Source organism: Lutra lutra, chromosome 8 (genome assembly GCF_902655055.1).
Source record: "Lutra lutra chromosome 8, mLutLut1.2, whole genome shotgun sequence".
In the NCBI taxonomy this organism is placed as follows: domain Eukaryota; kingdom Metazoa; phylum Chordata; class Mammalia; order Carnivora; family Mustelidae; genus Lutra; species Lutra lutra.
Genome location: NC_062285.1, coordinates 140,107,742 through 140,122,253, shown reverse-complemented (window position 1 = coordinate 140,122,253; position 14,512 = coordinate 140,107,742). Strand labels below are relative to the sequence as shown.

Here is a 14,512-nt window from a genome sequence, read left to right as displayed (position 1 = left end):
ATGGCTCGGCAAGCATCTCCCAATTTGTGCTGCACCCGCTGGCTCTCCTGGCTGCTGGAGGGGAGCCACGCTCATTCTACAGATGTGGAGGATGAGGCGCTGGGGGGCCTGCAGGTTAGGCGGCTCCCATATCTGCAGGGGAATGCCCAGGCAGCCTAATCACCCCAGGACACCACCTGGGGAAGGCACTGCTGGGGGAACAGCCCAGGTGTCATCGGAGGGGAGAGGGACAGCCACAGAAAGGGGCTGGGGGGTGGGGGGCAGAGGCCAAGGCCAGGGTCACCCTGGCCAGACGGGTCTGGTGGCTTCTGGGAGCCACAGGGCCAGTGGATCTGCATTCCAGAGCCCAGAAGCCAACAGGAGGGGCCTCTCAGGACAGAGCAGGTAGCTGAGCTCTTGCCCATGAGCTCCCACGCAATTCTTCTGGCCCCGGGCAGGCCAGGAGCTGTGCCATCGAATGCTGGGGGCATGGTGTGCCTGGAGGGGTGTCCTCTGCAACCCAGAGTGACTTAGTCTGGGAAAACTATTATGCAAAGTGTGCCTGGTTTGGGGGCCTTTGGAAAAGGCAGTCAAAGGAACGGGTCAAGAGAGAGGCTAGACCAGCACCCTGGATGTCACCAAAATCGAACCTTCACGGTTCGGAGAACACCGCCAGGAACGTGAGAAGACAAGCCACGGAGCGAGAGCAGCTGTGCAAATCAGAGCCTGCTGAAGGTCCAGACTCAGAATATATAAAGAACTCCTGCTACTCAACTAGAAAGAGATAAGTCATCCCATTTATAAATGGGCCAAGGAGACACTTGCCCAGAGACGATCTGCAGATGGCCAACAAGCCCATGAAAAGATGTTCCCATCCTAAGTCATCAGGGAAGTGCAAACCCCAGCCATGAGACGGCTCCTCATGCCAGCAAGTGCCATTAGAATACAAAGTCCCGAAAGTCAAGTCGCACGTGCAGGGAAGAAGGTGGGGGCACTGGCCGCGGGCTCCGGGGTGGGAAGCGAAGCTGTGCAGATCAGCGGGGCAGCCCCTACCCCGCCCTGGGGGTGGCTGCAGGAGAAATGAAGCCACATGTCCGCAGGTCACAGGAAGCTCTGCGGGTTCACAGCCACGTGCGTGTCACGGCCGAGGGGGCAGCTATCAGCAGGTGAACGGGTACAGGGAATGCGGTTTCCCTAGCATGGAACAGTATTTGGCAGCGAGAAGGAATGAGGCGCAGGCACGGGCTCCGACGCGACGAGCTTGAAGGCGTCAGGCGACACGGAAGCTGCCGGCACAGGCCACGCACACACCAGGTGATCGCACGTATGCGAAACGTCTAGAAAGAGGCAAATCTATAGAGACAGATGCTCGACTGGCCTTTGTCAGGGGCTGGGGAGTGACTGTTAATGGGGACAGGCTTTTATGGGGGGGGTGGGGAGTGGGTGAGAATGTTCCAGAATCAAACAGCGGTGAGGACTACACAACTCTGAATGTGCTAAGAACCACGGAACTGTACATCTGAAGAGTGAATTACGTGTCGCTGTGCACACCTATGTGTGTACATGAAAACGGAGCAAAGAAAGGGTGATGGCCGGACGTCAGGGTCCTCTGCCTGTTCACCTCCTTGGCCTTAGCCTCGCCGGGGCCCACCGAGGAGCACCCCCACTTACCCCCATCTCACCACATGACCCGGAGAACCGAGGGGAATGCCTGGGTGACAGCGCCATCAATGACTCCTGTCACCAGGCTCCCTCGTGGGATCAAGGCCAACGACCAGTCATGGGTATCACGCATAATTCCAGTCACTTGCTTTAACATGGCCTTGGGATGGAGAAAGCTGGAGTGGGGGCTGGGCAGGGGGTGGTCCCAAGGGACCCACAGGCCCTGGGGTCGGGGACCTGAGCCCCAGCTCCACCGACCAGCCCTGTGGGCAGACACAGCAAGTGACCTCGGACTCAGTTCCCTCCCCGGTAAAATGGGCAGTCGAGGAGCCTGAGGAAAGCAGGACCCCCCCGGATGGGTTGCACGTAAGGGGGCCTGGGAGAGGCAACGCCGCCCCTCACCCTCCCTGCACCTCAGGTTTCCTATCTGTAAGGCCCCTTTCAGCTCTGCCACACCGGGCTGGGGTGCCCTGTATGAATATGATCCCGGTCCCCATTATCCTTTATTCCCATCTTGAGCTGATGAGGAGCTGGGCCGCCTCCTTTCCCCAGATGACACAGGGACTGGGTAGCATAGCCCAGAGTGAGAAGGGAATAGCACAGAGAGAGGAAATGCCTCCTTGAGGCAGCTGTGTGACCCTGGGCAGACATCCTGACCTCTCCGATCTTCAGCCTCCTTCACTGCAAAGCAGGACTACCGGGGCTGGCCTTGCTGATTCCCTCTGAGTGATGGAAGGTGCCCCGCTCACAGGAGCAGCTTGGAGGGGCTGGTCCATCCTGGACTCCCTCACCAGTGCTCACTGCTTGGCCGTCCACAGGAAATGAGGGGCATTTGGCCGGGCTGTAACTGCCTTTCCGGGAACGACGCTCCCGTCATTAGGCAGGTGGGTCCTTCCTCTTTAACAGAATAATATCCTTCATGATGTTCAACACCAGCGGGGAATGTGGGCGTGATCTCGAGCCCCTGTCCAAGTCCCACCCTGCTTCCCCTGAAGAGAAAGTCCTCGGGACGGGTGGGGGTGAAGGTCCACCAGGCCCAAGAGCCACACGACCAGGACCTGGGTCAAGATGCACACGATGGCCCCGGGTCTCTGCCCACCGCGGCCCTAAGGGCAGTATTTCAGGCATGGCTGGGGAGGCAGGGCCTGGCTACAGCCTCCCGCCCCAGCACAGCCTTCTCTGCCACTCACAGGCCCAGGATAGGACGGGACAGGCAGCCACTCACCGGACGCCTTCGTTGAGGCTGAAGAGTTCCTGGTCAGGCAGCCCCTTGCGCTGGAAGACGGCGATGACCCCGTTGTGGATGCTGCGGGCAGGAGAAAGACGAGAGTCATCGAGGCCCCGCCACCCCTCCCCACCTGCCCTCTCCTGCCCTACTTGGCTCAAGGGATAGAAGCGGGTCTGGTCAGAAGCAGGTGCCCATCTTTTCTCTTGTAAGGCAAGCCCTGGAGAGCAGGGGTCGGCTGTCCTCATGGGACCCTGTCCATACCAAAACCTTTGTCCCACCTCGACCCCAAGATCTACATCCCTAGCCCCAGCCTCCCCAGAGTCCTAGGCCTGAGTCACCTCCAAGTCACCTCTCCAGGATGTCTTCTGTGGCCTGCACACACTCTGCTCCCCTTCCTGTGTTCTGGAATCTTCTATTCCCAAGGGTACCCTTTGATCACCTGTCCCACCCTGTAACGTATCCCACCCTGACACTCACCATGGGCTTCCAGGTGCCCCTGAGCCGGCCCTTCCTGACTCCTGGTGTCCCTGAGCACTGAACGCTCATGCTCTGTGCCCCACTGGGAAGTGGCCTCCAGCCACAGGGCCTTTGCACATGCCAATTCTGCTGGCTGGTCCTCACCGACTTCCATTATCTATTCCCTTTAGATCAAACACTGTTGCCAGTTTTTCCAGACCGTCACTGTGTAACCATGTTTCTGTGATCTGATTAACTTGTTTCCATCACTGTCTGTAGACCGGAAGAGCACAGAGCCTCGTTGTTGGAGAAACTTGTAAGCATTTGGGGAAAATTCATTCTTGACTCTCCCTCACCCTCTGAAACCAACCGACCCTGAGGTCCGATCCATTTCTACCTCCTGGAGCTCCACTGCGGCCCTCCCATCCCCTCTAACCAGGGCCCCTCCTTGCATGCCTGGACCTGATCCTACCAGCCTGCCTCCCCGTTGCCCCCAGTCACTTCCCTGACCAGGGTCTTGTGAGGAACCCGATGCCTGCAGATATAGCCCGAGGCCTGGACATGGCATTCGAGGCTTGTCAGGAACGGCCTCTCCCTGCATTCCGGGGCATCTTACACTCCAGACTATGAGAGTGCTGGACTGGCCAGAGGCCACTATACCTCTGGGTTTCTGCACCCACTGCCCCTTCCGTCTGGAAGGCCCTTCTCCTCCCTGTCTACAAGGTAAGCAGCTGTTCATACTGAAGACTCAGCTCAGAAGCCACTTCCTCCAAGAAGCCCTCCTGACCCCTTCCTTTCCCCAGGAAGACTCCTATCCTGGCACTTTGCTGATTCACTTTCCTATCAGCACCCCGCCCTCCCTTGGCCACACACTTCCGAGGGCAAGAACCATGTCTGGGTGGCTCCTCCGCCCTCCACCCAGGCCCTAGGCACCACTCTGAAGGTCACAGACCCACTGCCGTGACTCTCAGTGTGGAGGGAACAGCTGGGCGCGCACTGCCATTCCCATCGCAGACCAGGCAGCAGCCACCAGGCTCCCAATGCCCTTGGCATTAGCTCTGCCCTTCCCAGGAACACAGACTGGTCCCCCACTTCGCAGATGGGGAGACAGAGGCTCACAGAGGCAATGTCTCCTGCGGGAGGGCTCAGAGCTCCTCATCCAGCAGCTGCCCCCTGTCCCCATGCAGCGGGGTCTGAGCCCGGCTGGGGCAGGACCCTGCACACCCCCACCCCCTCCCAGGGGCATGAGCAGCGAGGGACCTCCAGCAGCTGTCACGCTGGAATTCGAGCAGCTGCAGGCTGACTCCCAGCCCTGTGGGGGCTGCTGGGGGGCAGGAGGCACAGGGCAGTCCTGGTTACCACCCTGGGGCCCGGGGGCCCAGCCGCTCCCGAGGTGCAGTGGGGACCAAGGACAGAGGCCCTGAGGTGGGAAGAAGCCTGGGCAGGAGGAGTCACACATACCTGCTCCTAGCAGCCCTGACCCCGCCTTCCTCCTATTCCAGGCAAACTGCCAGAGGGACCCCAGCCCAGAGGTGACCCTGCACTCTGTGGCTTTGGATGGCGAGGCCGGCTCCCTGACCCTCAGAGAGTCACATGTGTCAGCCCCTCCTGCCTTGGGCCTTTGTCCTTGCTTTCCCTTCCCCTGTAGGCTTGCCCTCCACCCGCTCCCTGGACCTCAAACCCTCCCCTGGCCCCTCCAGGCTGGGCCCTCCTCCCTCACAGCTGAGTTGCAGGAAAAACTGACCTCGGTGGTCTTTTAGGGAGGGTGGTCTGTCTGCTTGACTATTTTGCCTCTGTCCTTGACCCCCAGGCTCAGCGCATCAACTGATCACCTCCCTTTGATTCCCGCCAACACCCATGTCTAGGCAGCCTCTGGCCCAGCCCAGGAGCCACCCTGAGATCCGCTGTCCCCTCCCCGCCCACCGTGAACGCTGGCCACCTGTGCCTCGGCTTCCCTACGCACACCACGGATTCTGAACTCCAGCGCCCAAAGGAGACAGTGCCCGGCAGTGGGGTGCCCCGCGGGTGACACTTACGGGGGCATCTTTAGCTTGTCTCCGAGGAGGGGTGCGTCCCCAGCAGCTCCCACCACAGCTCAACCATCCGCTCTGTGGTTTTCTCAGTCTCTCCCTTCTAACCACCACACAGGGGGCCTGTCACACCCCAGGCTACGGAAGGAAATGACGAGGGTCTGGGGAGCCAAGAACTGCCCAGAGTCCCGAGAGCGCGACACCTGACAGAGCCCGCGAACCTGGCCCATGGTCCTCCTACCCCGGTCGCTGGCTCGGAAAGTGCCTCCCTCGCTGCCCCGGCTGGACGGGCCCTGCTCCCTCCGTTCTTCCCCGGCCTGGGGCTGAGGTTCCCCTTCTGTCCCAAGTCCAAGTTGGGCCACCAAAAAAACCAAAAAAAACAAAAAACCAACTTGCTGTGAGCCACTCGGGGAGAGGAAGGGTGGGGAGCAAGAGGCCCACATGTCACTTCTCTTCCCCCCCAGCCACCCCGATCTGTGGCCTCCCGACAAGAGGTGGGCAGGACCGGCGTGGGTACTGGCAGATGGTCCCGAGGAAACCACAGGCGGCCTCCAAGGGCACTTCCGGGTGAGACCTGTGGCCTCTCCCCACTGGGCTGTCCTTTGCAGAGCCTGTCCCCCTCCCCTGTGCTGGAGGACAGGAGGGCAGGGCCAAGTCCCAGAGTCTCTTCACTGGGCCCCAGGTGGGCCTGGAGCAAAGAGGAGAAGGTGCCAGAGCCCTGGTGAGGCTCCAGGGCGTCCCTGGAGTCTGTGGCCCAAGAGGGGGGTGGGGCACTGCCAAACTGGGAGAGGGAGGGCTCACCGTAGGGCTCCTGGGGGCGCCTGCCTGTGGTCACCCTGGTTTGGGCCAGAGCCTGTGTGGGGTGGTGGCTGAAGGAGACACCATGTGGGCCTCTGGCCCAGCATCACTTTTCTCAGGGTTGCCCACCCACCCCTACAGGAAGCCCCAGCAGAGGCTGAAGGGGTTGGGCCCACCACAACGCCCGGCCTCTGGTCAGGTCAGCTGATATACCTCTGGGGACCCTGGAGAGGGTTAGGCTCCTGGGAGGACCTGGAAGCAGAGCCCTGCCTTCTCTGGTGCCTTTCCTCAATGTGGACACGGCCTCCAGAGGCCTCAGAGGACACACAGAGGGGGGCAGGCCTCTGCCAGGTGACCCCAGAAGGCCGACCTGGACCCTGAGCAGGGCCACCACCTCCTCGGGCCCCTCCCCCTGGTGTCCAGGCCTGGTGTGTCCCACCGGCTTCCCAGCCAGCAGTCCCTGTGAAGGGACAGCCATATGAACGAGGAAGGGCAGGGGACCTGGGTGCCACCAAGTTCCCGGGGCCACCCAGGCTCCTCCACCCCACCTGACAGCTGAGGCTCTAGTCCCCCCCGTCCTATCTATCCGAGGGTGACCTGATGGAGCCCCAGTGTCCTCGCCGAGGGATGAAGGGGGGCCCACCCAGCTTTGCTGTAGCAGCCCCTGGAGCAGGGCCCATGGCTTCCTCTCTACATCCAAGTGAAAGGCACAGGAGGTACACAACTTGGAAGCCGACTGTGCCCCCCGGCCAGGTCCCGATGGGACCCTCTAGTGAATAGGGTGATGAAGGGATTTCCAGCCCCGTGTCAGCTTCATCGGCTCCTCAGCAAACGGGTCCCACTCACACCCGGGTTTCAGTCCGCCTACCTTCGGATGCTCGTCCCCAGCGCTAACAGGGTTCCTGGCTGAGCAGGAGGGGTCCGTGCCCACCCACACCCCTCCCTGGGCACCCAGCAAGGGCCCTGACCCGTGCCAGTCCTGACTGTGGAGGGGACAGTGCAGTGCCCCCTTCCCAGCTGTGAGGTCGGTTCTGGGGCCACAATGGAGCCTGAGCTGGGGTGTGGGAGGTGGTGGCCCAGGGCACTCGGTGGTGCAGGAGGAGGGAGGGAGCAGGGCAGAGTGGGGAGGGGTGTCAGCATCACAAATTCTACCAACCTAGTGGCTTCAAAACAACCCAGATGTATTTGCTTTCCTTTCTGAAGGCCAGGAGTTCCAAACCAGTTTCACGAGGCTAAACTCAAGGTGTTCTGTGACTGGCTCCTCCTGGAGGCTCTAGGGGAGAATCTGCTTCCTGGCCTTTTCTAGCTTCTGGAAGCACCCATGTGCTTGCCTCAGGCCCCTTCTTCTACGCTTACAGGAAGCACCGTGGCACCCTGGCTCTCCCTTCCCACCCCGCCAACTCCTCCCCGACTCCGAGCCCCAGGCCTCACTCTCGGGAAGACCCTTGTGACCACACTGGGCCCCCACCGCGAGACCCTTCACGTCATCATGCCTGCAAAGTTCCTTTTTTGCCTTTAACATAGTCACAGGTTCCGGGGGCCGAGTGTGGACATCTTCGGGGCCATTCCTCTGTGGACCCCACCCAGATGGCCCCAGCGGGGCTGGGAGGCTCAGGGCCCAGAGCAGCCACTAGGCAGGGAATGGGTACGGGGAGCCAAGCCCAGGCCCCCAGCAGCCTCCAACCCCCACCCCCAACCAAGGGATCACCCGGGAGCCTCCACCGGCCCCTCAGAGACCCTCCCCTGAGGTAGTGGCAGACATGCAGGCTTTGGAGCTGGACCTGGGTTAGATCCCAGCTTCTGCCCAGGCTCCCTGTAGAGACCTGGGCCGGTTCCCAAACTTCTCTGAGCCTGTGTCCTCGCCTGCAAAATGGGGCTGCTGAGCCCCACATTTGAGGGCCGCTGGGGAATGACAGGAGCGCCTTCAGGTCTCACGTTTGGTCAGGGTCCCTCACTAAGTGAGTGCAGAGCTGGGGGTGGGGGCTAGCATTGCTGGAATCAGGCAGAACATTCTCATTCTGTAGGGGTTCCGCAGGCGGCCCCTGCCCAGGGCAGGGGAGTGCCCAAAAGGCAGCTGCCGCCAGCCTCCAGGTTCTTACCACCAACACCCGCCTCTCTTGGTCCCGAGCCGTGACCTCAAGTCAGACCTGGGGTCACACCCCCAGACCCTGACATTAGTATGGGGTCTTTTTTTTTTATGATAATTCTTTTATGTATTTATCAATTTATTTATTTACTTTTAGGGCGCGGTTTTAAGCAAGTCCGGTCCCTGGAGCTGAAGACCATCACCCCTGCCCTGGAGGGAGACGATGGGGATGGAGGGAGTGTCCCACGCAGGGCAGTGTGCGTGGAACAGCACAGGCCCACACTACCCCTGCCTGGGGTCTCCCCTCCCACACCTAGAAGCTGGGACAGATGCCGGGCTCTCCAGGCCCAGAGCATTCAGGCCCAGCAGGGAACGAGAGTCAACATGAACTCCATTAACGGTTAACACCTCTGGCCCAAACACGAGCCCAGGGGACCTGCGCTGGGCAGGCCTTTCGGGCTGAGGTTTGGGGAGCTCCCTCTCGCCCCTCAGCTCAAGAGCATAACCTCCACGGAACTAGTGGCCCCACCCCTGCACGGGGTCCAGACCGTGTCAGGAGCTAACTGGGGCGGCCCAGGAGGAATGCATGCACAGAGCGCCATGTCCCGGCCCTTGACGGAGGTGGGGGGCGGGGAGCTGCAGGTGGGAACAGCCTGTCTGGGGCCCTGTGCTTGGCTTGGCTCAGGGGACAAACCCGCCCAGCAGAGAAGGAAACAACTGTGCCTGGCAGCCAGCACTCACTCAAACACTTCCCGTTTCTGCACCCCCGGAATCGAGATCCTGGAGGAAAGACTGACAGCACTCACCTGTCGCCCAGTTTATCTTCTCCCGGGCACTAAATGCGAACTGCGGTGACCTCATCCCTTTACCTGTGTCCCTGTTTATCTCCTGACTCCCTCCCCCAACTCAGGAAGCTGTTCTTTCTCTGCTGACTCTTGGCCCCAGAAGCCGCCCAGTGCCAGGGAGCACAGGAGGGAACGAGGGAACACATCACAGGGATGAATGTCTCAGTGAACGCACAGATCCCGTTCTCACGAGAGCAAGCCTTGTATGTTGGCCCCATGTCCAGATGAGGAAAGATGCACAGGAAATTAGTGGATGCGCCCAGGGTCACTGTGGTGGGCTGAATGGGGTCCCCGAGAAATTCGTGTCTACTTTGGAAACAGGATCTCGCAGATGGACTTAGGTAAGGATCCTGAGACGGAATCGTTCGGGATGAGGGTGACCCCAGAGCGAATGACTGGTGTCCTTCCAAGAGAAAGGAGAGGGAGTTTCGATCACAGACCCAGGAGAGGCCACGTGAAGACGGAAGCAGACTGCCACAAGCCAAGAAACCACCAGAAGCTGGAGGAGCAGAAGGCTACGGAGGGAGCACTGTCCCGCCGCCGCCCTGGACTCCAAATGAGGAGTGCCCGGCTCAGCCAGGCGGGCCCTGAAGACGAACGAGGCTGTCCTGTATGAGGGCTGTTGTCCTGCCCCGCCTGGGGCACTGCAAGGAGGGGTGGCAGGCAGAGACCAGAGTGGACCCCCAGCTCCACACAGCTCCCACTCAGGGAAGGGCAGAGGAAGGCGCCCTGCCTCTCCTTGGCTCGGCACCCTCTGTCTGGAGAGGAGAGAGCAGCGGCTCTCGCCTTACCGTGTCCTACGTGGGTGACACTAGCATGGGCAGGTCTGCTGGGCGCTCTGTGTCTTCTTCTGCACCTTCAAAGGGGAGATGAGAGAAGTAACTCCCTCTCTGGGCTAAGGGAACCGAGGGACCTAAAGGCGTCGGGCGCATAGGAGAAGTACAAGACGTCAGATGGGAGCGGCCAGGTGCCCAAGGGATGGAAGACTCAAGCAGGGGGAGAGGAAACGTGTTCTTCTGAAGTCTGGCAGGTGCTGGTTCTAAATGCCATTAAGTGAAAAGCAGTTGAGGGACTCAGGTGGCCTTTTTCTGCAGTCCCCTCCTGGAGCTCCCCAAGACTCAGAGCTGGCCCCAGGGTCACAAGGGCAGGGGGCTGTCTAAGCCCTTGAGCCGGTGCCCTTCCTCTGTCTGCCCCCCTCCCCAGTCCCTACCATGTGCTGGGCACTGCGCGGAGGGCTTGAATATGTATGTTTGCATTTAATCCCTACAACAGCCCCTGAGGCGGACACCCTTATGAGCTTGTTTTGTGGCTATGGAAACTAAGGCCCAGAGAGGTTGATTGACTCGCTCAAGGCCACACAGTGGGGAAGAGGCAGAGCTGGAAACTGAACTAAGTCTGTTTGGCTACCACTAAGCGAAAGCAGAGACGTGAGAGAGAGAGAGAGAGAGAGAGAGAGTGTGTGTGTGTGTGTGTTGGTGTGTGTGTGTTGGTGTGGGGAGGGGATCAGCATCTATCTCCTGAATTCTGAGACAGGAGAAATCAACTCTTGGGACATTGTGCAGTCAGTGGGTCACTGACATTCTCCCGTGACACACCTTCCTTCACTGTCTCCACATTGGCTCTGTAAGGAGGGATGCACACACCCACTGACAGGGAAACTAAGGCAAACCCAGCCACAAGCAGTCTGCAACCTGGTAGGGGACAGAAGCCAAGCACATGGATGATGGGGTCCTGCCTAGTACCCAGACAAGGGTCTCAGGCTGGTGGCCCTGTGTCCACTGGGATACTCAAGAAACTCTCCTTGGGTGGCCACACGGACAGCCGGGTTCCTGGGGGCCAGGACCACAGCCAGTGGAGCATCTGGCAACAATTCCCTGCCAGGTGTGTGTGGGGGGGTGGGGCATTCACAGCCCCCCTGAACGGCCTCTTGCTCCATGCCCCACCCCTCCCTTTTCCTTTTGGTGGAAATGTCTACTTTGAAAAGGGATCAGGAACAGACACGCTGGGGAATCCCACTACATAAACCATCTCTTTTCCGGATCCCAGCCTCGCTCTTCAAACAAAGCTTGGGGGTGGGGGGACTTCCCACGCCCCTGCTAGTCTGGGAAAGGCCCCCAGGGGGGAGGGTCGTCTCAGGAATGCCAGGCAGCTGCTGCACCCCTGCTGACAGCTGGGAGGACAAGGGGCCGCTCAGGGGAAGCTACCCGCCCACCTCCCTCCGACCAAAGGGACCTTTACTCAGAGACAGGAAGCGCAGCGGCCACCCACCGACTGCGCCCTTGAGGCTCATCTGCTCATCTGCGAAATGGGAAAAACACTTCCTGCTCGATTTACCTCCCAGATGGCCACGAGCACCGGGACGCAGACGTGGGAAGACCCCCGGGTGCGAGGCAAGCACGCGGGTTCCAGGCCCACCCCGTCGCCCACCAGCTGGGCGCTGCAGGACGAGTCCTGAGTCCGCGGTCTCGTCCCTCCCTTCCAGAAACACGTTACATTAAACTTCCCTGTCTGCCCGCACAACTCCCACGGAGCAAGTTCTTTGCTAACTGCGAAGTAGCGCGGCGCTCAGGGCTCCATTCCTCGCGCGCGGACCGGACAGAAGGCTCCCTCTCCCCGGGCTCTGAGGTCCCGGGCCCGCCGGGCGGGCCCGGAGGGCGCGGCCTTACCTGTTCCAGGTGGCGTTGGCGCAGGCCCGGCGCTGCTGCGTGCCCCGCTCGTCCGCGCCGGCGGTAGCCGGCTCTCTCTTGCCCAGGTCACTGAGGCTGGGCGAACTCATGAACTTCAACCTGCGGAGAGTCCTCATGGTGACCCCGGCGGCCCGCGCCGCGCCCTGCGCCACGCCGCGCCGCGGGCCCCGGCCGGCACTGCGCCCTCTACGAGGAAACTTGGGCGAGAGCAGGAAGCCGAGCGGCCCTCCGGGGTCCCGCCTCGGCCCCGCGCCTCCGCCCCGGGCCCCGCGCCGGCTGGCCCGCCGGGTTAATCATTGCTCCGAGCGGCCGCAGCGTGGAGCGCCAGAAGCGCGGCCCGCAGCGCGGACCCGGCGCAAAAGGAGGCGGGGGCGGGGCCGGGGGCGGGGCCCGGTCCGGGGGCGGAACAGGGGCGGCCCGGGGGGGGGGAACGGGGGCGGCCCGGGGGGGCGGGGCGGGAGAGGAGGCGTGGCTATGCCGGGCCGAGGCGGGACCTCAAGCAAAGGGGTGTGATCAGGGGCGGGGCCTTGAGGGCGGGGCCACTAGTGGGGACGGGGTCTGCGCCTCTTCGGCCATGGCCGCCCCAAAGCCCCCTAGGTGTCCACTTCCGGGTCAGGCTTGGACCCCTCGGGTCTTCCGAGGGCCACCTATGCCCCCAGGAAGCCAACACGCATGGGACGCACAACCCAACCCCAAGCGTCCTCCCTGAGCTGGCCACCGCAGCCACAAGCACAATGCTCAGGGACTCCTTGCCCCACCCTATGCCCAGACCGCCTTTGCCAATGCTTCACCCATAGTCACCCCCTCCTGGCCATCCCCACAAAGGCTGTGCCCACGCGGATCCCTCCAGACCCTGCCACGTGAACGCAAACTCCTCCCAGTTTCTCTCAGGAGGTGGAGACCTCCTGAACCCTTTGGGCACCGGGCCAGGACCCTACCCCACCGAAGCCCAGCCTGGGCATGACAAGTCACCCTCCCCTGGTGTGGAGGGGCCGCCAGACTGGGGCCTGGGGGGATCACCAGTGGCCTCTCCACCGCAGAAACCAGCAGAGCTGGCGCTCCACCCACCCCTCCAGGTATCAGGGATGGCAGAAACAAGTGGGTCCCCTAAGACTCGGTGGCTGGGGACAGTGACCCCAGTGAAGGGCGGGCACAGCCTTGGCGCTCTCCACGCTTTACACAGCACTTTTAGATGTTTGGCCTCAGGCCAATCTCTCTCTACCAGGTAGGAATTCTTCTATTTATTTATTTATCTTGAGTATCGATACAGAGGTGGGAATGCTTCTTCCCATTCCCCAGTGGAGGAGATGAAGCCTAGAAAGTGAAAAAAACCCACCCAGCACCTACAATCAGCAAATGGCAAAGTTGGGCCAACGCAGGCCTCCTAAGCACAGGGCACAGGCACGCAAACAGCCCCTCCCAGATCACCCCCTCCCAACCATCAGACAGGGCCCCACAGCATCGCTGTCCTCATCCTACCTCCTGGACAGTCCCTGGGGCCGTGCCTGTGCTGATCACGGTCTGCTGGCACCACAACCCCTGCTCCCTTGTCTTCCCATAGACACTTCCCCTGTAAATCAGTGGGGAGAAAGGAGCGGCGGATCCTCGAATCTCAGCAGGCGGTGGAGGCTCAGAGGCCACCCCCCCACACCGTGTCATACAGAACAGGGAACTGAGGCCCAGAGGCCCCTGGTTCCTTTATGCCAGAGTATGTGTTTCTCCTGCTGCCTCTTAATGGCAGAACCAAAGTGCCCGCCCCCTGAGAAAGGGGTTCCTTCCCTTCCCTGGGTGGGGGCTAGCTCATTCAGTCTGATGCAGTGTAGAGACAGGAGTCAGCTTGAAGGAGGCAGTGGTGAGGCCTGGCTCAGCCCCCAAATGGAAGCTCTTTTCTGCCGAATGTTCCAGGAGGCGTGGTTTGCCAGGGTCAGGCCAAGCAGCAGATGGGCTGCCTTTTGTGGCTTTGAGGGCCAAGAAAGCCCCGTATGAAGCGTACGAGAACCTCGCAGGGACACATGGCCCGGTTAAAGTCAATCGGCATTTCCCAAGTCCCTGCTGTGGGTCAGACATGACCCTCACCCTAGGGAGGCAGGGTCATGACCATCAGACTCCCCGCCCTGAGCTCAAAATTCGACGGAGTGGAGACCAGAGACTGTGGACTCCCGCAGAGCCCGTCATCCCCAAGGCAGAGACTCGCACAGCTTGGTGTGAGCGGACAGGCCAGGAAGGACTGAGCTGGCCCCTTCCTTACCCTTGGGGGTTTCTCACCTCTTTAGAAACACCCGTGGAGCCTGTATGCTCCCTCCACGCCCATCCACCTGCTGGGCCGGGAACCACACACCTCCCTCGGCGCTGGTCATCTCCTCCTTCTTCGGCAGCCTCCACCCTGGGTTAGGCTCCGGGGTTGCCCTCTGGTCATTTGGGGAATTTGCCGCCCTAGTGCCATGAGCCAGGAGGGCAGGGACTACTAAACTGGGTCAGCACTACGTTCCCAAACCCGGCGCGCAGTAGAAATGCGGCGCTGATTGAGGAGAAGGGACAGTTAAACATCCGTGCACAGGAGCGGAGGGACGACGTTAGACCATAGGAAGGCAAATGCTCTGTTGAACGTGCCCCGCCGGATGCACGGAGGCAGAGCCACGGTAGCCACCAGTGGGGCAAGTGGGGCGGAGCAGGGCTGTGGGGTTGGACTCTGGGTGGGACGTGATTATGGTGGTTTCCCAAGCCAGGGAGGGGAGGGCTGG

At 61.2% G+C, this 14,512-nt stretch overlaps 1 protein-coding gene across 5 annotated transcripts in view; it reads right to left on the bottom strand.

Moving 5' to 3' along the window:
* Window positions 1-14,512, bottom strand: part of PRR5 (proline rich 5) — a 49,270-nt gene that overhangs the window by 13,846 nt on the left and 20,912 nt on the right. For 2 of the 5 annotated variants that reach the window (XM_047742087.1, XM_047742086.1), the window contains exons 2-3: window positions 11,751-11,870; window positions 2,867-2,947 (exon numbers count right to left, since the gene is read on the bottom strand). In XM_047742087.1, coding sequence (XP_047598043.1) covers window positions 2,867-2,947; window positions 11,751-11,860 — 191 coding nt within the window. In that variant the 5' untranslated portion in view covers window positions 11,861-11,870. Of the gene's footprint in view, window positions 1-2,866; window positions 2,948-5,361; window positions 5,494-11,750; window positions 12,134-14,512 lie in introns of those variants that run through there. The other 3 variants (XM_047742089.1, XM_047742085.1, XM_047742088.1) reach the window with 3 other exon arrangements.